The sequence below is a fragment of the Vanacampus margaritifer genome, chromosome 1 (assembly GCF_051991255.1).
Source record: "Vanacampus margaritifer isolate UIUO_Vmar chromosome 1, RoL_Vmar_1.0, whole genome shotgun sequence".
Taxonomy (NCBI): Eukaryota; Metazoa; Chordata; class Actinopteri; order Syngnathiformes; family Syngnathidae; genus Vanacampus; species Vanacampus margaritifer.
The window spans coordinates 17,969,933-17,995,109 of record NC_135432.1 but is presented as its reverse complement, the minus strand read 5'-3'; the positions used below and the strand labels follow the sequence as shown (position 1 = coordinate 17,995,109).

General features: G+C 38.1%; 1 protein-coding gene across 2 annotated transcripts; it reads right to left on the bottom strand.

Annotated features, from left to right (window-relative positions):
• Positions 1–283: 283 nt before the first annotated feature.
• On the bottom strand, positions 284–22,903 carry hck (HCK proto-oncogene, Src family tyrosine kinase). Of its 2 annotated transcripts, none has more exons than XM_077579148.1 (13): positions 22,630–22,903; positions 17,424–17,559; positions 14,363–14,396; positions 11,841–11,934; positions 11,654–11,749; positions 10,292–10,395; positions 8,190–8,339; positions 7,464–7,616; positions 7,197–7,379; positions 5,774–5,850; positions 4,388–4,541; positions 4,047–4,178; positions 284–1,436 (listed from the first exon to the last, which is right to left on the bottom strand). In XM_077579148.1, exons 2-13 carry the CDS (start codon positions 17,541–17,543, stop codon positions 1,234–1,236), a joined length of 1,500 nt encoding a protein of 499 aa, XP_077435274.1. In that variant the 5' UTR covers positions 17,544–17,559; positions 22,630–22,903; the 3' UTR covers positions 284–1,233. The 2 variants fall into 2 exon arrangements, with proteins under 2 accessions (XP_077435274.1, XP_077435283.1); XM_077579157.1 differs by having other exon boundaries at positions 17,487–17,559; positions 22,630–22,902.
• Between the last annotated feature and the right edge of the window lie 2,274 nt (positions 22,904–25,177).

The following is a 25,177-nucleotide window of genomic DNA, read 5'->3' as shown; positions in this document are numbered from 1 at the left end:
CAGCTACACCCTCTGCTTCTTCATCTGCTTGTGGTAGCATTGGTGATCCTGTGGTGTCATTCATCGCTGTGTCATCAATCTTAAGCAACAATCGCTGTCTTTTGCTGTCTTCTGTTTTCCTGTCTGGCATAGCGACAGTCGCTGTAGGCTTCAACTCACTGAGACCTGGTTATAGAAATGGCACCTAATCTGGATGTGAATTCAGTAGAGTAGTGTCTTCATAGAAATAATGGCTAAATGTAACTTCTTGTTTTCATAGAATTGCAAGCCTGGTACAAATAAATGTTTCTTAAATATTGAAATATTTTATTTGAAATGTCTTATGGTCAATTGAATTGCCACTAGCAAAGTAAGCAATAGGAATTCAGTTTGTTTAAAAAAAAAAGTGTGGGGCTCTTCATTTTTACTTATAGAATCAAGATATTTATGCCATCCATCACTTTTTTTTATAAACATTCCAAAAAAGACAATTGGAACATAATAATGTATTTAGTATTTCTCTTAATGTGAGCAATTAACTTTACATGTAAATAAGTTACTTTCCAAAGAGAAAAATAAAGGCTAATATGTGACTGAGCTTTCTTTCTCAAATCAATGTCTAAATATTAATTTAAACACAAAAATATTAATTCATATCTCAAGCAAAAGCAAAACATATTCAAACACAATAAAGGCACAAAGATGAAAAAATGTTGAAAGCCACCAATTCATAAAAAGTTCATAACTTCCTAAAGTTGAGTTTTACTTCCTTCACCAGTATGCAGTTGAATGCAGTTTCTGATTAACAGTATTGCAATGTTTTCATTTAAAAACACAATTATTGTGTCATACATTGGTTCAAATATTTTTTTATGGCTGAATTTTTATTGAGGTGCTTCCTTTTTGTTACAACTAATGAAGTATGTTTTAGCATTGTAAACACACAAAAAAAGCCTTATTCTTTCTAATATTCAGACCTTGAATTTTCCCGATTGTTTTTGCAATTTATACTCACACATATAATTTTAATCTATTAAGAATGTGTGCAAATTGTGGTCACAGATGACTTTTACCTCTGACAACACCATCTCATAAAAATAACTGTTAATATTTAAAACTGGTACTTTTTTTGTCCACAGCCTGCTGAGACTATTGAGGAGTACAGATGGATGGATAGAGGACACATAGGAAAATACTATAAAGTTTTTGTACAAATACTACATTGCAAAACTGCACAGAAAAAATGGCTGTGAGTCATGGTTGCTGCTGGTATTGGCTCTCTGTGGCTGTGTAGAAATCCTCCAGGACACTCTGCAGGTATTCAAAGGTTGGACGGTCTTCCGGCTTGTTCTTCCAACACTCCAGCATGATGTCATAGAGTTCCTTGGGACAACTGTCCTGACGCTGCATTCGGTAGCCTTTCTCCAGGGAACGGATCACCTCTGGGTTTGTCATGCCTGAAAATAAAATCACTTCTGTTAATTGATAGGATATCACATTCCTCTTCTTCTCTACACTGCACTGCGTGCAGACCCGTCGCCAAGGGGATGGGGGGCATGAAATACATGGGGCGGTGGGGCGGGCAATTATTATGAATACCCTATAGACAACATTTAGTTGCCCAATAGATTTGGATAAATTCACGTAGCACTGCCGTGCATCCATCCATTGAATGGCGCCTGCTGACAAGTATTATTATCGACAGCATTTACAGTACATACACATACAGTAGACGGCAACGCAGTCGTGAGTACGTTGATGCCGAAGTCATATTGGATGCAGCATAGTGAAGCTATTTGTAAAGATGCCTCAATCACTTTCCCCTTGGAGATGTATCATCAAGCCACAACTCATTGGATTAATAAGCAACCATTATTGATTGTATTATTATCCCATTCTAACGCAATCTTATTTGCCGATTTAATGGCGAATACAACTGCCACATTCAATATGGCGGACGCTCTGACACATCTTGGAACGGGTTATCTGTTTGAATGTTGTCTGGGCAGAGTTAAAATGGGGGGGGAAGTCAACCTAAGCCAAATCCATGAACTGATGCCCAAACTATATATGTGGCTCCTGTGATTTATTTTTTCAAGTCGTTTTTAGTTGCCGACACTAATGTAGTCTGCAGTATGTCCCTCCTCACTTGCCGTACACAGGTCTTGTGTGCCAGGCGACATGTCTTGCCACACACAGTCCACAATACCAAACATAAAATTAGCAGTTTCACTTTGAAAAAACTTACAAGCCAGCGTACCTTTCAGTCAGGCTGTGATGGCTGTTGCAGATAAGACCATCAATAAAAAAAAATCACACCATTGTTTCTTCATATTTTTAATGTCTTAGCGATACACAACTCCACATTAGTATTTTAAAACACAAAATTAGCTACTATGAAAAATATGATAATAAAAAAAAAGTTTATTTTTAGAGATCCATGTCTCAAATGGGGCGGCACAATCATCTTGGCGGGTGGGTGGTCACAGACCCCTACGGCCCACCCATGGCGACAGGTGTGACTGCGTGTATTCATTTATCTGGCAGCCTGGCACAACTATCGCGATTTATGGTACTGCCGTGTTTTTGTTAGTACATTTACGACACTTTTGTAAAACAAATTTATGTGTGAAAACAGACACACAAAAAAAGTCAACAATTTTGCGGGCCTACATGTTGCGCTCTCTGCTGAAAATCATTTGATACATCTTGATCAAAGGTTAAGCCTGATTTATTTGCCGCATGGGCTCCTCAAGGTCTGAATGCATTCTCACCATAACCAAATCAAGTTCAGTTTGTTTGGAACTACAACGAGACCTCAACCGGTTGATTTTGAATTCAGTTGCTGTGTTCACACTATAATAATAATAATAAAAATAATAATACTTTATTTTTATTTTTATATATAAACACTTTTCATGCAGACATACAACCCAAAGTGCTTAGCAAAAAAAAAGCACGATAAAAGACAATATAAGACAAATATATTAAAATACATTACAGTACATGTTAAAATGGACCGGTATTACAGTATAATGGCACCTATCAGAAGAATCATTCCATCTTAAATTAAAAAGATAAGTCTTCAACCTCTTCTTAAAAAATACCAGGGAGTCAACTGTTCGAAGATCCAGAGGGAGGCTGTTCCACAGTGTAGGAGTCGGACCATAAAAGCAGAAAGCCGCCTTCCCAGATCTTTTTACCTTTGAAATCTCTAAAAGACGGGCAGTGGAAGATCGAAGGGCGCTTTACCAATTCAACCACACAAAAGGGGAATGGTGCTTGTGTGACAGCACCGAGAGCAAATCTCTTGGAGTTGGGATAGCACACCAACATTATGGAAATAAAATATTTTATTTTCTAAATGTGTAGGATTTGCTATTTCTAAAAATAATAAAGAAATATTTTTTTTCTCATACAATACCTGTCGAATGGAATGGACATTTAGGGCTCTATTTTTGTGCCAAGTGCAAGTCTAGAGCAAAGTGCAGTGTAATTGTGCACATGGGTGGAGTTTTCTTTCTGGTGTTATTTTCAAAGAAATAGGCGTTTATGCCGTTGTGGGTGTGAACACAGATGACTAGCTTCCGCAAAAATCGGCGATATAAAGACAGCAAATAAATAACATTACATTTATAGTTAAACCTCTCCCATGAGCTTTAAACACAGAATTTTTTTTAAACACATTGTAAATGTATTTGAACACAAAAAATGCAAGCATAAAATGTAGAGAAAATACTGTACATATTGTAGTGCCTGTGTTAGAAACATGCATATGATTTTAAGAGTAGGGGCCGGTATCATGTGTGACATCTGTGAGTCAGCGTGAGCATGTGGCAGCAAGCTGTGGCCAACAGCAGCTCCTGTATGAGTACGATTCTCCCGGTGTTCAATAAATGAATAAATGACTGTGGCTCTCCTTTCTCATGTGAGAGAGCACAACAGTATATAAGTAGGCTAAATGTATAATGTAAAAACACATTAAAAATATGATATAGTGGTGGCTTCAATGTTGAATAGTGATATTGCGAGGAAACACTGTAGTGCATCAACGTTGAAGCTGTTACCTGGGTATGGTGTACGTCCATAACTGATGATCTCTGTCAGCAAAATGCCAAAAGACCAGACATCTGACTTAATCGTGAAACAGCCGTAGTTGATGGCTTCAGGGGCTGTCCACTTAATGGGAAATCTTGCACCTGGAGAAACATAAAATAATATTCAAGCTTGCAATCCACATATCATCTTCTTCTGCATTCATGGTAAACCTCATATTGAGGTTCAGCCCATTTCTCAAATCACTCTTTCTTAAAAATGAAAAACCCTGGCTGCTGCTGGAAGGTTATTACATCATATGCAATCTCAGATAGTTTAAAACAAAATTAAATAATACTGTAGAATGTCGAACCTTCCCTTGCTGTATATTCATTGTCTTCAATGATGCGGGCCAGGCCAAAGTCAGCAATTTTGCATACTAAAGACTTATTGACCAGGATGTTGGCAGCCCTCAAGTCTCGGTGGATGTAGTTCCGTTGCTCAATGAAGGCCATACCTTCTGCCGTCTAGGAATAAACAAGTGACAGTAAAAAAAAGTAAGAACATAATTCTAAGCAGCTGATGTGATAAAATTATCAAAAAATTGTTTAGTTAAGTGCAGAATATGTTGTTCAGTTTCTGTTGGCCCCCCTTTTGTTAGTTATACGGTACGGAGTGCTGTCTGTTGTTATGTTGGTTAGCCAAAAATTTAAACAATAAACCACAAAGGATTATTAAGATTATATTAAAAAGGAAAAACATACTCGATGAATAAATAATAATAAAAAAACTGCTTTTTTTTTCCTTGTAGAAGAAAATACATTAACTTTGTAACTCTTTCGTACTGAACTACTTTTGAGTCATTAGCAAATGATAAACTTGTTCAGCAACAAGGAAGGCTAAAACAGCGCTACATAACTAACTGTCCAGGTAAGTCTAGCAGAATTCTATTGCAAAACGTGTCTTAACACACCTTTAAGAAAATAATAATAATAATAATAATAATAATAATTAGAGGTGTGAATTGCCTAGTACCTGCCGATTTGATTTGTATCACGATTCATAGGTCACGATTCGATTCGATACCCATTAATCCCGATACGAATCTATAAATTGATTATTGAGATTTTTTTTAACTCAAATTTAGAAAATACTAATCAGTAATTTGTATGTAAATGTATTTATTTGTTTGATGTTTGAACAGCACTGAAATCAAATATTAAGGCTTAATGTTGCATTAATATAACATTCTTCCATGCTTAATGTGTAAATCCTAAACTCAAGTAAGACATTTTGTTGAATATTCTCATAAAAAATGTATGTTTAAAAATCGATTCGGCCGCATATTGAATCGATTCGAGAATTGCGCGCTGTAATATCGCGATATATTGCTGAATTGATTTTTTCTAACACCCCTAATAATAATAATAATGCATCAGATTTATATAGCACTTTTCTAGACACTCAAAGACGCTTTATAGTGGATACAATATTCGTGCGCTCACACATTCACATTGTGGTGGCGGAAAACTACTTTCAGTAGCCACAACTGCCCTGGGGCAGGCTGACGTAAGCGTGGCCCCGCCGACCTCCACCAAACATTCGCACCATTCATAAACCAGTGTGAGTAGCACTGGAGTAAATGTGTGTGAAGTGCCTTGCCAAAGGACACATGACTTGGACAATATGCAAATTAGCTGTGCATATGTTCTAATTAGACGACTGAAGCTCTTAATGTGACTGAACCTGGTACCGGTACCTGGGCTGAGAAGTCGATGAGCTTGGGAAGTGGGATGCGGTTGCCTTCATCACTCTTGAGGAAATCTAATAAACTACCTGTATGCATGAAGACAGAAAATTGGAAACTGTGCTTTAAATGCATGCTGTAACTGCTAACCTTCATCAATGGCAGTGAAGAGAAAGTTATCATCTTGGTATTCTTCTGGCAACTGTTTTGGTAAATGGATGATTCATTGTAATTTATAGGGAAATACCTTACACTCTAAAGATAAATAAAATCCATTTGCATTTTTTGGGGTTAGCAGATTATGAATTTAAATATACAAACAATTTATAAGTAACTTTGTGTAGGGGTGGCCCCCATGTGGTGTTAGGACCCTCTATATTTTGATGTGAATACAAACATAGACTTTCTCTTTTTGCCATTGAATCACAATAAAACCATCCCGGCTGCACTACAATATAATTGGTAGAGTCCGGCTGTCCATTCCCGACACTCTTCTCCATGAAGAAGACTACTTACACGGAGCAACAAACAAATTTGTCACTCACAATTTTTCCCTACTTTTGCTTAAAGAATTGATTTTTCATTATTGGTTTAATATTGTAGGAGTATTGCGATCAACTAATACCGCCTTCAAACAAAACAAAACAGGAAGTTAATTATTTCTGACCTTTGACCATAAACGTACAATGAAACATCATTAAAAGTTGGGCTAGACAGGAAATAGAAGCCAGGACATTATTGCAATGAAGAAATCTGACACCACAACAGCCGTTCCAAAAGTAAATGCAAAGCTTTAAGTAAAATATAGTTTACTTTAAACCAGTGGTGTCCAAACTCGGTCCTCGGGGGCCGGTAGTCCCGCAGGTTTTGGATATTTCTCTCCTCCAACACAGCTGAAGCTCATCAGCAAGCTCTACTAAGCCTGATAACAATCCTGTTGATTGAAACAGGTGCGTTGGAGCAGGGAAACCTCCAAAACCTGCAGGACTACCGGCCCCCGAGGACCGAATTTGGACACCACTGCTTTAAACTATGTCTATCTGTAGTCACTAGTTATCTTAAACTGCGGTCTTTATCATAACTTGTTCTACATGGAAACCCGTGAAGTTATGTTACTTTTCCCACTCAAAAATGGGACATACTAGCAAAAGATTATGATTTTTTTTTAATCCACATATTTGCAACTTTTAAGCATATTTAACTATTTTTATAACATTTACTAAGGTTGGTGTGAGGTCATGTTTTTTTTTTTTTACATTGAGATTGCACCGTTTAGAATGCAGCAAAAATGTCATTCTGGTTAAGTATTCAGAAGATGCTACATGGTTAGCATGTACAACCTTGCATTCCATTTTATTTTCCATTACAAGAATTCTTTGCTTGGGTTTGAACTACAGTTAAAACAGCGTTTTAGTGTGACGAGATGAACACAAACCTTTTTCCATTAATTCAGTGATAATATAAATGGGCTCCTCCTTGGTGACCACAGCATGGAGTCGCACCAGTTTGTCATGCTGTAAAGACTTCATCAGGTTGGCCTCAGCCATGAAGGCTTCGACCGACATGCTTCCAGGTTTCATGGTCTTCACCGCTACCTTGGTGTGTTTGTTGTATGTAGCTGAACACAAAACATTTCAAGCAAGACGTTCAACTTTAACAGACATCACCAGCAGAGTGGGAAAGGTGCTGGAATGTGTTGTACCCAGCCAGACTTCTCCAAATTGGCCAGCACCGAGCCTCTTCTCCAGCTTTAGTGATGACCTTGGGATTTCCCAGGCGTCTTTCTCCCAGGGCTTCTCGGGTTTAGGACTCAGGCAAGGGTTGGTCAGGGTTTGGCAAAGGCCATCGCCTTGCTCTAGAGAGAATAAGAAATAGATTCATTATCATTTATTAGAGTATAACTTTATTTTATTATATAAGAGAAAAAAAAAAGTTTTATAGTTCACTTAAAGCTGCAATATGGAACTTTACCCCCCAAAATAACTTTACAATAAGCTTTTTATTTGACCATTTATGACTGAAATGCCTTCTAATAAGTAGATTAACACTTTAGCTGTACACAATGGGTACTCCTGCAAGACTCTGGCCAATAGTTTTCAGACTGGATTTGGGTTTGAATTTCCCGCGCCCTGTCTGCGGATGTGACGTAATGTGCGTGGTGTGTATGTGAAGAACGGTATGCGCAGTTTCATTTTTCGCCAGAAGCGATTCGAAATGGAATATTCTGCGTTCAGTAGCTTTAAGGTCTAATGAGACTGTAAATTTAGCATTCAGAAGTACAACATGTATTGCAACCACAATCTGACACATACTAATTCATGGGCTTATGAATTAATTGCATTTTTGTTTATTGTTCTTATTGTCACAGCGAGTCACACATGCACGTTCAGGCCTAGTTCCTCAAACTGAAAACTTATATAATACTCACTCTTGTAATGCTTGACCATGTCCTGCAGGGTGTTGAATGTGATCCGGGGAGAGATGTAAAATCCTCCATTGTCCAGCATACGGATCTTATAATGTTTAACAGTGTCACCAGATGGGCCATCACTGTCCCTGACAGACAGGGAGAAGCTTCCTGTGGTCAGAGAGAGAAAAAAACACAGGACCTTTAATGCTAATGCTAATATTTTTCATCAGTCATCATATCACTTTAAAGTCATGTTAAATCAAGCCTTTTGTGCTTGGCACTTGGCACATCCATGAGCACCTAGAGTACAGCAGACCCATTAAATCACTGCTCAAAACCCATCCACTCAAACTTGCTTTAGAATATTTTAACTTAGCCTACGTGTGCAGTACAACTGTTTTCCTTTTTGTTAATAATCATTCTAAGCCAGCATTACTGCCTTGCTTTGCATGCTTCCATGCACTGGATCCACCCACTTTTGTTTTTTTTATCACACTGAACTTTTGAGAAGTCTTAGTTTACAGTTCCTTTTTACATAACTTATACAGTACAAGCATTCTGGCTTACACTTAACAAGCGTTATAGATTTATACCCATGCCAACTGTGTGCAATTAAACTGTTCAAACCAAACTTGTTCTTGTAAAACAATAACAAACTACAATTGTCCATACTCTACTTTTTACGATGATCACATTTACACTGTTTTGTTTGCACTCTCGGTTTAAAGAACTTAAGTACTTCCTCAATTGAATTTGTGTTAAAATTAAAGTCTGTGAATATCTGTACTATAGTTCGTAATAATCTGTGGACTTTTTAGACCACTTAGAACCTAATTGTTGCAAAAGCTCAGTGTGCAGAATTTTTACATTTTTCAATGTTCATTTATTTTAAAAACCCACAATTAATTTCGATATTATGCTAAAAAAATATATGTTCTATCACCTCAAAGTACAAAAAAAATTACAAACAATAGGTCTAGTAATCGCTCAATATGCCTCGCCGCGCCTTACACGTTTCCCCACCATCTTTCTGCTCCGGATACCCAAAGGAGAAGAACTTCACAAACTTAGTAATTAGTGGTAGGTTTACAAAGTGTGGTCTCTCTGAGACTCCATAGTGAGTGTGCTTCAAAATGCACGCGCTTCTAACTTCATTGTTGCATTCTATTAGTTCACAACTATATGTCACTAAATTCTACACACTTTAACAAAGATGAAAACAAAGGTCATTTTTGCTGTAATTATAGTTAATTCTAGTTATCTTGATAAACATAAAGTTTAATTAATTTTTTTTTTTTTTAAGAATTTTCATTTTTATTTTATTTCATTAATGACATTTTTTTTTCAGTTTTATTTTTATTTTTTTCATTTGATCAAAAACGGCTTGAAAATCTAGGGTAAATGTGCTGTAATTCTTAAGATTAGGATACCTGGGGCTGGAAACTCAAAAACAAAATATAATGGATGGCACGTCTCCCTTAATGACAAAATATATGCGTATTAGGCATGGGGCGATAACTGGTTTGACGATTTACCATGGTTTTAAAAAAAATCAAGGTTTCAATAAGAATGGAGAGAGGTGGGGATAAGGAAGGACGCTTATTGTCCTTAAAATAAATAAATACATAATAAGTATACTTGTGTAGGTGAAAGTGTGTCCCCAAGCACATTGAGTAACCTTGGGTCTGTTCTAAAAATAGCTCACCAATGATGGGACACTGTGACTTGCTAAGAATAATCCAAACAAGAAGAATGTCTACATTTATTTATTCAAACTTAGCATGGTAGACGTTTCTTAATGTACCAAATATTCTATATTTAGTTTAAAAATGAAATAGAATGTTGAATGAAAAAAAAAGCTGTTTTTATTTACCCAAATAGTTCAAAAAATGACATTTTAGAACTGTAATGTTAATACAGTGATACCGTGACACCGTAATATTTTTGCTCACGGTTATCATACCGTCAAAATCTAATATCGGCCCATGCCTAATGTGTATGCATAATTAGGTATCGATTAAGTTACACAACTTAGTGCTATAAGTCATTTGGACCGTTTAGCTTTGGTTGAAGTGTGGGCTCCACCTAGTTTTGAATGTACTGTACCATACTAAACTCACCCTTGTTTGTTTCACTGTCTCGGATCATAAACGATCCTACTCTGTTCCCAGGGGCCAGCAGCTGCCTCTCAGCATCTCTCCTGCTGATGCCCTTAAAGAACCATCTAAACAACAGGAAACAGCCATTAGAGCAAAACCACATCTCAGTCCAAAACAAGGTTCTCTTTCCTTTCAAGCTGCGTGTTGTCCTTCTACTTTACTTTACTTTACTGCTATGCTAAATTAGCCTATTGAAATAAAATAATATTTGAGCTCAACATTGATGAAAAATGCAGCGTAATACAAACCAAGTAGGTTATTTAAGTCCAGAAATATTTGGACTGAGGTTTTATGATTTGGTGACTCAAAGTGACACAAATGTTTATTGTTGTGAACCAGTGTTGTTTGTAGAATGTGTATTATTCATATACATGTAGGCATCTTTTGATTTTGCGTTTCAGGCCAAATCTGTCGTCTGAACTGTAGCTCCCTGGTGGTTACCAAAATTTCCTATTCATTTAGTGCTATTATGACTTATTACATTAAATTAGAAATAAGTTGTAATAATTACTATATAATTGTGCTTTTTAATTTAGTTTTTAAGCGCACTGGGGTAAATACACATGGACTGTGGTAAGCATATATTTGTTAGGTGACAAATATGTTGTCAAACGCTAATGAAGTCAAGCCAATTAGTAATAAGAAATAAAACTGTTGGCAAATTTGGTGCCACCACTTGCCTTTAATCATACACAGTAAATTATGTAGAGCAAATGTGACTCTATTTAGAGTGGGACCAAAGAGACTCAGTTTTAAAGTAATTACACTTGGAAGAAAGTAAAATAAAAATTGGGAAAAAAATAAAAATCACTCAAGGGTTGAGAAACGAACTTCAGCTTGGGAGACAGTTGATCTACTCCCTGAGCCACGCAGCCCCTGCTGTGTGTTAGTACCGTATATCACTCGTGTCAGCTGGAATCTTCATAACTCCCAGAGACCAAAAACAATGTGTTTGGTCTCATTTAGGATATAAGAAAACAGTAGGGGGGGCAAATCTCAGTTGGTAGTGTGGCAGTCTCCTAAGCTGAAGGTCGTGAGGTCATTCCTCAACCCTTGAGTGCCCCCCCGCCCCCAAATTCTTTATTTTACTTTTTTCCAAGTGTAAACTATAAAAACAAGTGTAAACTATCAAACTGAGTCTATCCACTCTAAATAGAGTCAAACTTACTCAGACTCAGTCAGAATTTACTTTGCAGGATGTGAACACTGACATTATAGACCTTAAAAAGGCACTCATCCTCCTATTACAAGCCATTCAAGCACTCTCATTGTTTTTAGATGATTATTGTAAGATCATATCGTTAATTGTGTAAGCCTACTTACTCCTCTGTCTCCAGGGTGTCTTTAGCAACATAATTGCTGGGGATGAAGCCTTCTTGACCTGTACTGATTAACATCGCTCTCCACCACTCCCCTGATCTATAGAAAAAGACAACCAAGGATATTTATTTAAAGGAATTGATTTCAAACAACAAGATAGTAATTATATGTTACTGGTGACTCTACTCACTCCTCCAAAATTTTAAGTCTGTCCCCTTTCTTGAAGCCAAGGTCTCCATCATGAATGGCATCATAATCGTACAGTGATATAGCAATGTTGTCTTCTGCGTCGACATGAGAGAAGAAGAGAAATTTGTCTGTGTATTCTTAAGTGCTCATGGATGAATAGCCATCCTTACATTTGTTTCATGGCAATGTCCATACATGAGTGTCTTTAATAAAATAGATTGAAAAGAAAACAACTCCCACTCAAGTATTTGGTGTGAACTTCTCTTACACTCAAAGGGACTTCAACATGAAAAATCAACTTTTTGGAGCTTTTAGCCATGTTAAAAAGCTAATTCCTCACAAAAAACATGACCCAAGTTGTGTTTTCCTCCATTCGCCCCTGTATGAGAAATTCTAGGTTATTCTGCTCTCCAAGCACCAGCCCCTCCCAACCGGAGAAAACGAGCTGTTGGCGCGGTTTGACATCATTGCGCGCGGCCCCACCCCCCGCACCGCCTCTGCGGACTAAACGTACGCCCACTCTCTCTGAGACCTCCCTTCATGGGATATTGACAAAAGTATCCTTTATCAATAAACATTCTGTCCAAATGAATTCAAAGCAACCAATGATAAAGTTCTATGAATGGATGGTCTAGTGCAGAGGTGGGCATCGAGGGCCGAAGTCCTGCAGGTTTTGCATGTTGCCCTTCTCCAATACAGCTGATATATGATCAGCTCATCAGCAAGCTCTGCATAAGCCTGATAACGATCCTATTGATTGGAATCAGCTTGTGTTGGAAGTGAGAAACCTCCAAAACCTGGAGGACTACGGCCCTCGAGGACCGAGATTGCCCACCTCTGGTCTAGTGGATAGTGCGCTCACCCCATAAGCAATTGGGCGCGGGTTCGCGACCTGCTGCTGTGCTTCTTTTTTCCCTCTAACGTCACTGCTCCCCTCCTCTTCGCGACAAGGACCCGTTTTGTTTCAAATGTTTATTCAAGAATTGATGGCTTGCGTGACCAAACGCAGACATCTAGCAGCCCGTGAAATTTAGAGTCCATTTTAAAAATTGGCTTAAAACCCATTTGAATGTTTCGTAGGCGTTGCGCGAAGCAGCCGGCTCGAACGACGTCATGAGAGGGGGGCGCGGCAGCCACAGGGGGAGAGGCGGGGTTTTACTGAACCGAGCGTTTGACTTCCGGGTAGGAAAAATAGCCACCGAAATAACTCATATTTCATAAGAAATTACATCGCGATTGTGTCAAAGGTAAGATCTCATCATTATATGCCTATAGTTAACTGTGGAAGGCTTAAAATACCATGGTGTAGTCCCTTTAAGCAATAGCAATAGAACCTATTTAATATAATTAGTGATATTTTCTTTTAGCTGGCTGTAGTCCAAAAAACTAGGAAGTAAGAAAATTCAGCCCATGAACGAAAATCTGACTTTTGCCCAGTATACTGTATACCTGTGTTTCACTCTAAAATGTTGAAGCTGTCTGAAAACTCCAGAGTCACCATGCGCCCCCCTTTTTAACACAGAGAAGCTAATGCATGCTTTTATTTCTAGTCTAGTATTGATCACTGTAATGTTCTCCTTTCTGGTCTTCCTAAGAAAACGGTTTCTACTCTTCAATTCCTACAGAATTCAGCAGCCTGTGTGCTGATAAAGATCAGAAAGAGGGAGCATATTACACCTATTATAAAGTTGCTGAATTGGCTCCGTGTCTTTAAGGATCAATTTTTAGGTTATCTAATTGACTTATAAAGCTCTTAATGGTCTAGGTCTCTCATATTTATTGATCTGCTTTTACCATATCAATCCTCGCGGACTCTGAAGGCCTCTAGCGCTAGCCTTTTAACAATTCCAAAAGTTAGAACTAAACGTACCCACAGTGAGGCAGCATTTCAATTTCTTGGCCTGCCAGAGGACCTCAGGGCTGCAGTGAATGTTGATATTTTAAAAGGGAGGTTCAAGACCCACATTTTTAGTTCAGTGTATCGTATTCTGATTGTATTTAGTTTTATGTATCTCTTGTAATTTGTTTCACTCTTTTATTCATTGTTTTAGCTCCAGTGTTCCTGGGCTGGGGTCCTCCCTGTGGTGGAGTCCTTGGCTCCTGGCGTGGACGTGCCCCAACGATGGTGTATCCTTGCTTGTGTAGCAATTAGTCCTGTTTTTAGTCTTGCTTTTTAGTTCTGTTGATATGTTGTAATTGTACTTATGTCTGGGGTTATTGGGTTGTAAGTCCAGAGGTTGGGTTGATAGTATTCTAATTCCATTATTTCTTGTACAAAACAATGATAATGAGGTGGCTAAAAAACATGTTAGAGGTTCCACGGTTCTAATGTTAGGCAAAACTACTCTCTTTACTTTCTGTGTTGAACTTGCTTATTTGTGTGTACTGCCCTAAATGGTGCTGGGCAACATTGCATACGTGCCAGGCCATGCATTGTGATACATTGTAGAAGATGCAAATACAAGTAGACGAGGGTGACAATAAAGCAGAAGCAGTAAAGTGTAAAGAGAGGGTGGTACGAACCATCTGTTATGTTTGCACTGGATGGCGTTTTGCTCTGTGGACCGATAAAGAAAAGAGACAATTCAAAATGTGGATTTCAATAACCTTATAAGCAAGACATCGTGTGAAACAAACATTTTGCAAGTACAAGCACTCATTTGACAGACAGGAAGGACTTCTTCTTATCAACCTTAAATATCAGAGTCCTGCTGATAGTTTTTCACTTGCTAAGTATATAAAAAGCAACCAGGAAGTAAAACTAGCTGCGTGTGCTATCATGCTGCAGCTACTGGTTGACTTATCTTAGTTGTTGCTCAATAGTGAGGTTTTAATCACGCATCTCATGCTTTCTTGATACTGCTTCTGCTTTCGTCAATTCTTCTTTCTTCACTTTGGGTGAAAGACAGGAAGCAACGGCCAGGGGAACCACACTTGATAGATAGCAACAGTGTACTGCTACCCATGACACACATCAAAGTCCTCCCAATAGCCGAATTCCCTGGACATAAATCTAGCCATATTGCAAGACAACAACCAATTCAACCCGACTGACTTTTTATTTTTATCATGTAACTTCACGTTTTCTTTAAAGCAGCGCAAAGGATAAAAGTGGGGAAATTCCACTTTGCATTTTAAGACAGTGCTTTATCTTTCTCAAGGACATTTGACAAATCTAGAGGGAAGTGAAATTTGACGGTCACATTATAAAAAATGGGCGCATTCTTATAGTTAAAGACTGAAATTATTCTCAAATGTGATGTTTATTTATCTATATCTCAGTCAAATTTGTTTTCAGTGAGGGTTGGACTCCGCCAAGGTTGCCCTTTGTCACCGATTCTGTTCATAACTTTTATGGACAGAATTTCTAGACGCAGTCGAGGCGTTTGAGGGGGTCCGGTTTGGTGGCCTCAACATTGCATCTTTGCTTTTTGCAGATGATGTGTTGCTGTTGGCTTCATCAAGCTGTGATCTCCAACTCTCGCTGGAGCGGTTTGCATCCGAGTGTGAAGCGGTTGGGATGAAAATCGGCAACTCCAAATCCGCGACCATGGTCCTCAGTCGGAAAAGGGTGGAGTGCCCTCTCCGGGTCGGGGATAAGATCCTGCCCCAAGAGGAGGAGTTCAAATATCTTGGGGTCTTGTTCACAAGTGAGAGTAGGTTGGATCGGGAGATCGGCAGGCGGATCGGTGCAGCGTTTGCAGAGATGCGGACTCTGTATCGGTCCGTTGTGGTAAAGAAGGAGCTGAGCCGAAAGGCAAAGCTCTCGATTTACCCTCACCTATGGTCACGAGCTCTGGGTCATGACCAAAAGAACAAGATCCCGGATACAAGCGGCCGAAATGAGTTTCCTCCACAGGGTGTCCGGGCTCTCCCTTAGAGATAGGGTAAGAAGCTCGGTCATCCAGGAGGGACTCAGTGTCGAGCCGCTACTCCTCCGGTTCGTATGCCTCCTGGACACTGGAGAGGTGTTCCGGGCATGTCCCACTGGCGGGAAGCCCCGGGGACAACCCAGGACACGCTGGAGAGACTATGTCTCTCGGCTGACCTGGGAACGTCTTGGGATCCCGTTGGAGGAGCTGGTTGAAGTGCCTGGGGAGAGGGAAGTCTGGGCTTCCATGCTAAAGCTGCTCCCCCCGCGACCCGGCCCCCGGATAAGCGGTAGATAATGGATCGATGGATATTTATCTATATCTGCCCTGAGATTGGCTGTTCAGGGTGTAACCCGCCTTTTGCCAAAAGTCGACTGGGCTTGGCTCTAGCACACTTTTCCTCAACCCCGGTCCTCGAGTACCCCTATCCAGCCTGTTTTCCATGTCTCCCTAGCCAACACAACTGAGGATTGTTATCAGGCTTCATGCAGAGAGGGCTGGTAAGCTGATTGTTTGACACACCTGTGTTGGCTGTGGGAGACATGGAAAACAGGCTGGAGAGGGGTACTTGAGGACCACGGTTGAGAACCACTGTCCTAGCAAACCCGCAACCCTAGTGAGGATAAGCGATAGAGAGCAGTGTTTCTCAACCACTGTGCCCCGGCACACCAGTGTGCCGTGAAATACTGTCTGGTGTGCCGTGGGAAATTGTCCAATTCCACCTAATTGATAACAACAAATTAATTATTATCCGCAAATAGTGTCGCTGTCGAGTAAAGTCTTGTTTATACTTCTGCGTTTGCTCTTGCGTCAATGACTGGCGTGCATCACATGACGTACGCCGGTCATTAAAGAGAAGTGCGCCGTAGCCCGTGGCCGGGTGCTGCGCACACGTTTCCAATTCTTGTACGCTGTAGATGGCGGGTCGTAACATCGCTCGTGAGTGTTTGATGGCGTACTCAGCTTTTCTCTCTCTCTCTCTCTCTCTCTCTCTCTCTCGCTCTCTTGTCCCCGCCCCAGAAAGTTTCCGTGAAGGCAACTATGTAAGCGCATGTGGCGCAAACCCACTTCCCGCCCGGGAGACCACGGGTTATATATAAAATGCACAACATGGTCCTTTAAGGGAAATAAGACAATGAGAAGGTCTTATCACAGAAAATGGTGTTCATTAAATGTGCAGTTTGCTACACTTTATATTGTTTTCAAGTTTTGCTGTGACTATCTGTTGCAGTCGAACCTCAAATGTCAATCGCAATACTACCGCAGGAATCTATTGAAGCAAAAAAAAAAAAAAATGCAGAAGTCTCACAGCATTTGTGGAGGTTTATGAACTACTTTTTCCTCCGAAAATTTGATTGAATTCCAAATTTTTCAACCTTTAGGGCATTCCATTTGTGTTTCGACTGTATTTCAGCAACTTATTTTTGTACTTGCAGACAATTAATTACCTCTGCTACAATGTTTTTTTGTAACCACTATAACCTGTATGTAAACCTTTTGGGAAGAATTTTATTTCTATTATTCCTTATGGGAAGATTCCTATTAATTAATCTGAAACACAAACAAATAAAAGGTTGAGCAGCACCCTTGAACGGATTCTTATAGTTCATTGAATAGGCAGCAGCAAGAACCTTTGTATAGCGATTATGGATCGGATAGATGGATTTTCTTGGGTCAGATTTAACTGTATTTCTATTACAGTGATGGCTTACAGCTTTAGAATTTCCTGATGTGGGATCTTTGACGTAGTGGGCTGTCTGTGCACTTTTCTGCACCTCATTGTTCCCTTTCTGAAGATGCTCTTGGTCCTTCTTTGAGCCCACACAGCCCATGATGATGTCCTGGTGGCTGAGAAGGAAAGAAGAAGAGACAGCTTTTAAATGCCATCAAAGACCTTCTATGCAATATCTGCTTGTTGTTTTGTTGTAAAATGGTAGGTTGATAGTTTAATGTCTTAAGTAAAATGCAAAGCTAAATGCATAATAATTTGACTCAATAGACTACATGTTCCACTTTCATCATAAAGTAAAGCCTGAGTGTTTTCTCTTTTTTTTTTTAAATCACTAATAATATAATAGGGGTTAACTTAGTTTTGCACTTGTATGGCTTGTAAGAATGCTGCTTGAGCACGTACCATCATTTCATATTAATACCCTCTTGGACTGGAACGTTCATTGAGCTCCATCAGAGCACGTACTTTACAGTAAGTATGACGCTTATGAGAATGTATTCTTCTTTTTTTTCACATCCTTCTTTGTAAAATATGTATGTGCTGGCAATACTGTATGTCTAAAATGTGACTTAAAACCAGAATATCACAAGATATGATATATGGAGGTCAAATTTTCCTTATGACTTGACTTCTATGTAGTCAGCTGACTGACCATGCAATTCTGGAGTGTGGTTTGCTTGACATTTTCATTGATTACAGCTTCCTTAGAACAGAGCCAATCAGCTCAAATACTGTTGGCAGATAAATGATTGCATACAACCACACTAAACTGCTTTAAGGCTTCAAGTGAATGTGTTTAGAAGGATGGGCTGCAAGGAAGAATGTAAACTAGAGGTGGGGATTTATTACTTTGTAAATCAGACACTAATAGACAAAATTTGATTACTTGATACTGCAAAAAAAACTGAAAATGTGCTCAACTAAATGGCAAATTATGTCACTTCATGGTTAAGTATCAACAATTATGTTAATGTAATTAAAGTTTAGAGTTGGCTATGAAATATATATTTTTTTCATTTATTGGATGTAAAACATTAAATGATAACATAGTACTACTACTCAGTAGTTTATGTCCCTTTGTGAGTTGAAATGAGTAAATATCTAGAATATCTATGGGAAAATCATAATTTTCTAACTGACTAATTACTTATTCATAAAATTATATCAGCTGATATATGTACTACTATTACCATCGTTATTAGAGGTGTTAACATAAGAAATTTCATTCAAACATGTAGGCTTTCCATATCAACTATCATGTTTTAAGAGATTCCTGCTGTTACGCCAATGTATTCATTTTAATAATAATCATCGATAGAATTGTAATGACTGTTCTGACAAATATGACCAAATGTTGTCATCTTTTCAGATGCTTTGTTTCCTGGTGCCATCCATTTACAAGCAAAGTATGGATGACTTCATGGTAGTGTTTAAAGGCACATGGGCTGGCACTCTCTGCCAACAAGCAAGATAAGCGGGGGCCGGGGCCATAAATTATCTTTGCGAGCAAGTTCATCTGACTTTATCCACAACTTCCTGCTGTATCAAGGGAAAGCACTATAATCCGGAGTGAACAGGAACAGAGGCTACCTTTGCGAGCCAAAGTGGTGACAATGTTAAGTAAATCCCTAAAAGAGATGAGCTGTCTGTTATTTCTTACCAAGTTTCATTTTGGTTCATACATGAGTGGTCAAGTGCATTGGCACTGTTCAACCAAACCAGCAGTGTTTTTTTGCATACTACTAGAAATAGTGCATCAAATCAATGCCTCAGACATTATTGTTTATTTCTTCATACATTACGATTGCATTAACTTAATCTATTTTTCCAGGTATTCATATGCAGTTCCATACTAATACAATTAAGGGTAGAATATTGGTAATGTTGCTTCCAAGTACAGGCCAACACTGTGGGAGTGGTCACACACAAGCAGCTCCTTAATTCCCACTAGCCCAGGTCATCAACTCATTTGCTCCCAAAAATGTATAAAAATGTTATTTTTTAAATATTGCAATGGTCCCACAAATGTATTTATGTTTTTTATGGGTTTTTTTTTATGCTAGAGCATACAGAAGGCTTTGATGCAGCCTCTGAGCTGAAGAGATTGCTTAAAGCAATGGTAGCTATTACAAAAAAACGGCCAGTAGGTGGCAGCAGAGTATAGATAAACCAGGGCCATGTTGCAAAAAGCTCTTTTCCCCAGCGTTTAAAACAGATTTGTGAATAATGATGAAATTTAGCTATAATCTAATGCTAATTGCTGCAAAAATGGAAACAGATACAAATATACTTTTTGTCCTGATAAAAGAAGAGACTCTAATCTTTCTTTTGGCATGTTCCAACTTTTTATAGCAATAAAGCACAATATTCTGTGGGCTTTGTAAAATCAGTCAAAATCCAGTAAAACAGCCGGGAGCGAAAGTTTTTTTTTCTTTGATTTCACCCCCGTCCCCCATTTCCCCTATTTTTTCCCTATGCTTATCAGCTTTAAAAAAATAATAATAATAATAAAAAAAAAATGATTTGGGGGGATTTGTAAACTACATTAATTAATGAATTAATTAAATAAAGAAATACATAAACAAATTATATTTCCCAAATTTTTTTTATGACTAAAGGGGCCACTCAACGTGCGTTTTCAGGCCACATGCATCTGCCCATCCCTCGTTTGGACTGACTTTCTGCCACCAAATGTTCACTCCCTCGGGTTTCCAACTCCAAGTGCACATCCTCACGATAGCAGAAGGCTCAACTTGGCACAATTGGCAAACAAAAATCAGTATACACCGGCATTTGCGCCACACCTTAGATGCGCTGTTAATACGTTTTTAATTGTTTGTAGTTGTTTTTCACAGTCTTCAGATTTCCTCCGAACTTTGCCTTTCCGACATGTAATGTGTTCATTTCCCAGAATGAATGTGCATGTAAATGTCTGTCTCTATATATGCCTTGAAATCTACTGGCAAAGTATTTTGCTTGAAGTCAGCTGGCACATGTTCCATCTCTCCATGACCCTAAACATAAAAAGCAGTATAGAAAATAAATTGACGGTTTGATGGGTTTTCTCATTCAATACCCCTCTTACAGAAATTAGGTGGAGTGGCTACGTTCCTTTTACAAATATCATATTGTACTACATACATGTGTAAGCTAAAACACTGACACTTTTGTAACAATAGTAAAATAAAGCATATTTGTGGCAACACCATGTTGCATGCATGCTTTATTGTGACAGATCATATAAAATGGAAGGGGGAAATTGGTTTCAGATGAGCTTTACCAAAGATGTCCAACCAAGGAACAGGAACTTGGCAATCGACAGAAGAGGATATTCAGGTGAACAAAAAAAAAAGGGAAGAAGGACAGAATGTGAGAAAAGAAATTAACTTTAAATGAACCTACAGGTGTGAACAAGTACGATGTATGTGAATGACACCACCACTGGCCTGGGTCACTGATCTGTGGAGTATGGTTGTTAGCGGCATATGATCTGCAGGGTCATAAAATCATAACAACAAAACCTTCGCTTTGTGTTATTACTCTTTCCTCCAACATATCACAAGGTTTACGATACCCTCACCTGCAAATAAGGAAACCAGATACACTAGACGTCTTTGATTTTTGCCCTCAAAATGAACTGGAAATTATCCTCCTATTGATCTATTGCTATTTCTGTGTGCTAAGAATACAAATTAAAAATGTTGGTTAGTTATTAGATTCAACGAAATGAACAATGAATCAGTCATTTTGGCCCATTTTGAGGTGGAATTGACAATCCTGTTGAGTTATGCCAATGATTTATTTAGAATCAATGTGGAGTTCATGATTTTTTGTTCTAATACTCAAGTGCATAAGTGGATGTCTATATTGTGTGTGTGTTTTTTTTTTTTTTGCGTTTATGAGCTATGGGTGGAAATATTTAGACGTTAGTGTTGTGAATCATTGACAAAATTTAACACAATTTATTTTCCATCCTGGCTCCAAACATTAATGGGTAACATATTTATAATCATTTGCAATAGTGGTATCATATGTCAGCCTGGTATTATCAGCATTTAACAGTAGGGGAGGGGGGGGGGGGGCTTTACTTGGCCACATCCAAGTCTTTTCTATTCTTTCACCAACATAAAGAAGTTGAATTTATGCATATTTGGCCATTGCAAATATATCACAAGCCCTTGAAAAGGATAACACACAGAAAGTAATGCCTTATTTTAGTTCATAATATGAGAATAATATGAGAAATCGCATGCTATTACGCAACATGAGCTCATAAGTATTTAGAAGAAAATTACACAAAAAGTTGGAAAACGAGGGACTTTAATAGAACCTGAAACTCAAAGGTAAAATTCATCCTTTACAATCAAATTACAATTGTAGCAAAATTAAACCGACTAATTCCTTTTAAAAAAAAATTGAGCATGTCAACATGAAACATGGTCGACACAAAATACACACTGATACCACAACTGCTCCTGTAATGGATTGTTGTACATATTGTGAACAAGAATTTACTGTTTTTTTAGGTATAGGCCTACAACTTTTCATATACAGTATATATATATATGGTGATTATGGTCTTCATAATTGCCGTTTTAGTTTTATGCTAAAATATAGACTTGAATGACCCACTTTCCCATTTTGTCACCTTCCTAGAAAAATAAAAATAAAAGTATCAAGTAGGCATAGAATTAGCAGTGGCTTGTGGTATGATGTAACGTTGGCATTTTTAAGAATATATTTCACATCATACAGAGGATTTCTTCCAATTAAAATAAATGTTGGCTTGAGGGATGGACAGTGCATTTATGGCCTCCTTGCATGAGATTTATTCATAAGAAACTACACATTGGGAACAGTGTTAAAACCCTCAAACTCCTCCGTGAAACACGACGTCTATTTTAGTCCCAATGGACTACGGAAAATATAATTTAGGCTCATCTTGATTGAATCTTTCACAGGATAGAACATTGTTTTAAACTGTAATAGCATCCAGTCAAGGCTACGTGCACGCTAACATCTTGTTGATGCTCGGATACATTGAAACTAATCAGTCAATTTGTTATTGATCACGAATAGTAATTCAGAATGTTAATTTATTTTATTTTTGAGCACACTTGGGCTTTTTTGGCTCAACGGTGACGTCACGGTCCTTAATAGAAAAGATAAATAAATGAAATACTCACCGATCACTCCTACGACGACGAGTTTAACAAAATAGCGATTCTTCTGCCAGAGTCCCGGGACCGAAATTATTCCTCATTTCGTTGCAGCTTCCATTTGCCTGTGTGCTTCAAGATCAGGAGCACTGCTGTGCAACTGCGACTTGGACGAGGAAGTTGGGAGTGTGCCGTTAAGCTTGAGTGAGCTAACAAAAAGGGGAACCAGCTCTCACAATCTTCCACTTTTACACTTCTTTTTCATTTTGTTATTTAAAGCACACTGCTGTATTTCAGCATGCACTTTTACTGGTAATGGAAACACCATCTTCAAAATGTTGGCTATATAGTTGATCTGATGGTCGTTTGTAATCTTTAGTCTTTTTGTTTAGACCCAGTAGAGGTCGCTACAGAGCCTCATCCTTCCTTTTCCTAATCTTTCACCTACTGTAAATTCTGCATCCTGCCCTCATGTCCTACTCCTTCCTATATATCAACCTTCTCTTAGGTCTTCCTCTCATTTCATCGCTCGATCGTCATCGATCTTATACCAATAAACTCATTATCAGGTTTGGTTAAAATATGTGGTTGGGCTGTCTTTGAATTTAAGAACATATAAGAGCTATTCTGCAAGTAGACCAATCTTCAAATATGGGACATAAAACAAGAATCACTGCCAAAGTTCAGTCAGTTAATTTTATGTTCAGTACATTTGAATGTATTCTTTTATATATATATATATTAGAGCTGTCAAAAGATTAAATGTTTTAATCAGGTTAATCACATTTTAGAATTTTGATTAATCACTTAATTAAAAAGGCTTTTTTTAATCAACATTTTTTGCCCGCCAAATTTGAAGAGCAACTGATTCCAATAGCAGGTAAGGGAATTATCTGAGATTTGACCATTAAAAGATGAGGAATTTTTAACCTCTCAACAGATGAAATCAGCCAAAAATGGTGATTCAGACTCAATCTCAAATTTAAAATTCCTCTCCTGTTTTATCATCAGCCAAAGTTTAGTTGTTGTATTGTAGCTACTTGTGACCTTTTTTTTTTCATTTTTCTTTTTTTTGCACCTTGCTATGCCCTGTGAAAAGGTCTTCAAGAATCCGGGCAAAGCAAGTCAGGATTGGCCAGGCTTACACTAGTGGTATGCGGGCCCCCTCCAGCGATATGTGAAAAAAAGTAGTCAATTAAATCTTCACACTGTGCAAAATGTTACAGTTGCTTAAAATAACATCAAACCTGTTTTTTAAAAAAAAACTATCTCAGTTTTTATTGACACTTAAGATCACTCATGGCATATATTCCTCACAGTTCTGTGGCTGCTCCTACATTGCCAAAACATCCATGGTCGGTTAACTGAAGATTCTAAATTGTCATTTTAATAATAATAATAACAATACAAAGAAAAACATATTTGGCATAGTTTTGAATTAGAGATAGTTTGTACTTTTGATCATTTTTACCCCTTCCCTGCATTTTTTTTCTGCTGGGCAAGGTATTTATTTATTTTCACTGATTTTGACTCTTTTCCCACAAAAGAACAAAATAGATTTTTTTTGGTGTCATCTCATGTTATTATTAGTTTTTTTCTCTATCTCTCCCTCCAGCTGATGCCTTGATAGTTTCCTTGGGGTCAGGCTGCTGTTGGGGGTGGGTTTGCATGTGGGTGGTGCAGCGGCACAACAGCAGCTCACCAATGGCACATAAGAGAAAACCATCAGCTCTTAAGCGTAATCTTTAATCAGCAACCAGGATTAGAAGTTCCCCTGAAACCTAGCGGGGGAGGAGGATGAAGATATGGGTGAAGGGGGGATGAGGATACAAATTAAATGAGATATGAAAAATGGAGGGAAGGGGGAAAGCCTGTTAAAGGTAAAATATAAGAGTTTTAAAATTGTGGAAAGATAATAGAAGATGAGTCAAGGGATAAAGAATTGTGGCCCTGCAGCTGTTTACCACGGCTGATGACCTCATGTTCCCTCGACCACAATGAGCCTGTTGAGTCAGTGCTGACCTTGGAGGATTGCGTCTAAGGAATAACATCAAAAATATTACAATTTGACAGTATTGTGATTAGCACTAATATTAAGAATGATAATAGTGGGACATAAACACTGCCACCCGATATAAAGTCTTGAAATAATTAATTATGGGTTTATATTTTGAATTTTGTAACACCTAAAAAAATTTGTTTAATCGTGAGTTAACTAGTGAAGTCATGCGATTAATCACAATTAAAAAATGTAATCACCTGACGCCCCTAATTTTTTAATAATCTTTTTTTTAAATCATATGTTAACTAGTAAAGTCATGCGATTAATTACAATTAAAAAATGTAATCACCTGACGCCCCTAATTTTTTAAGAATCTTTTCTTTTCTTTTTTTAAATCATGAGTTAACTAGTAAAGTCAGGCGATTAATTACAATTAAAAAATTGTATCACCTGCCGCCCCTAATTTTTTAAGAATATTTTCTTCTTTAATTTTTATTTTTTTTTAAAGAAAAGATTATTAAAAATTAGGGACGTCAGGCGATTAAAATTTGTCGCATGACTTCACTAGTTAAC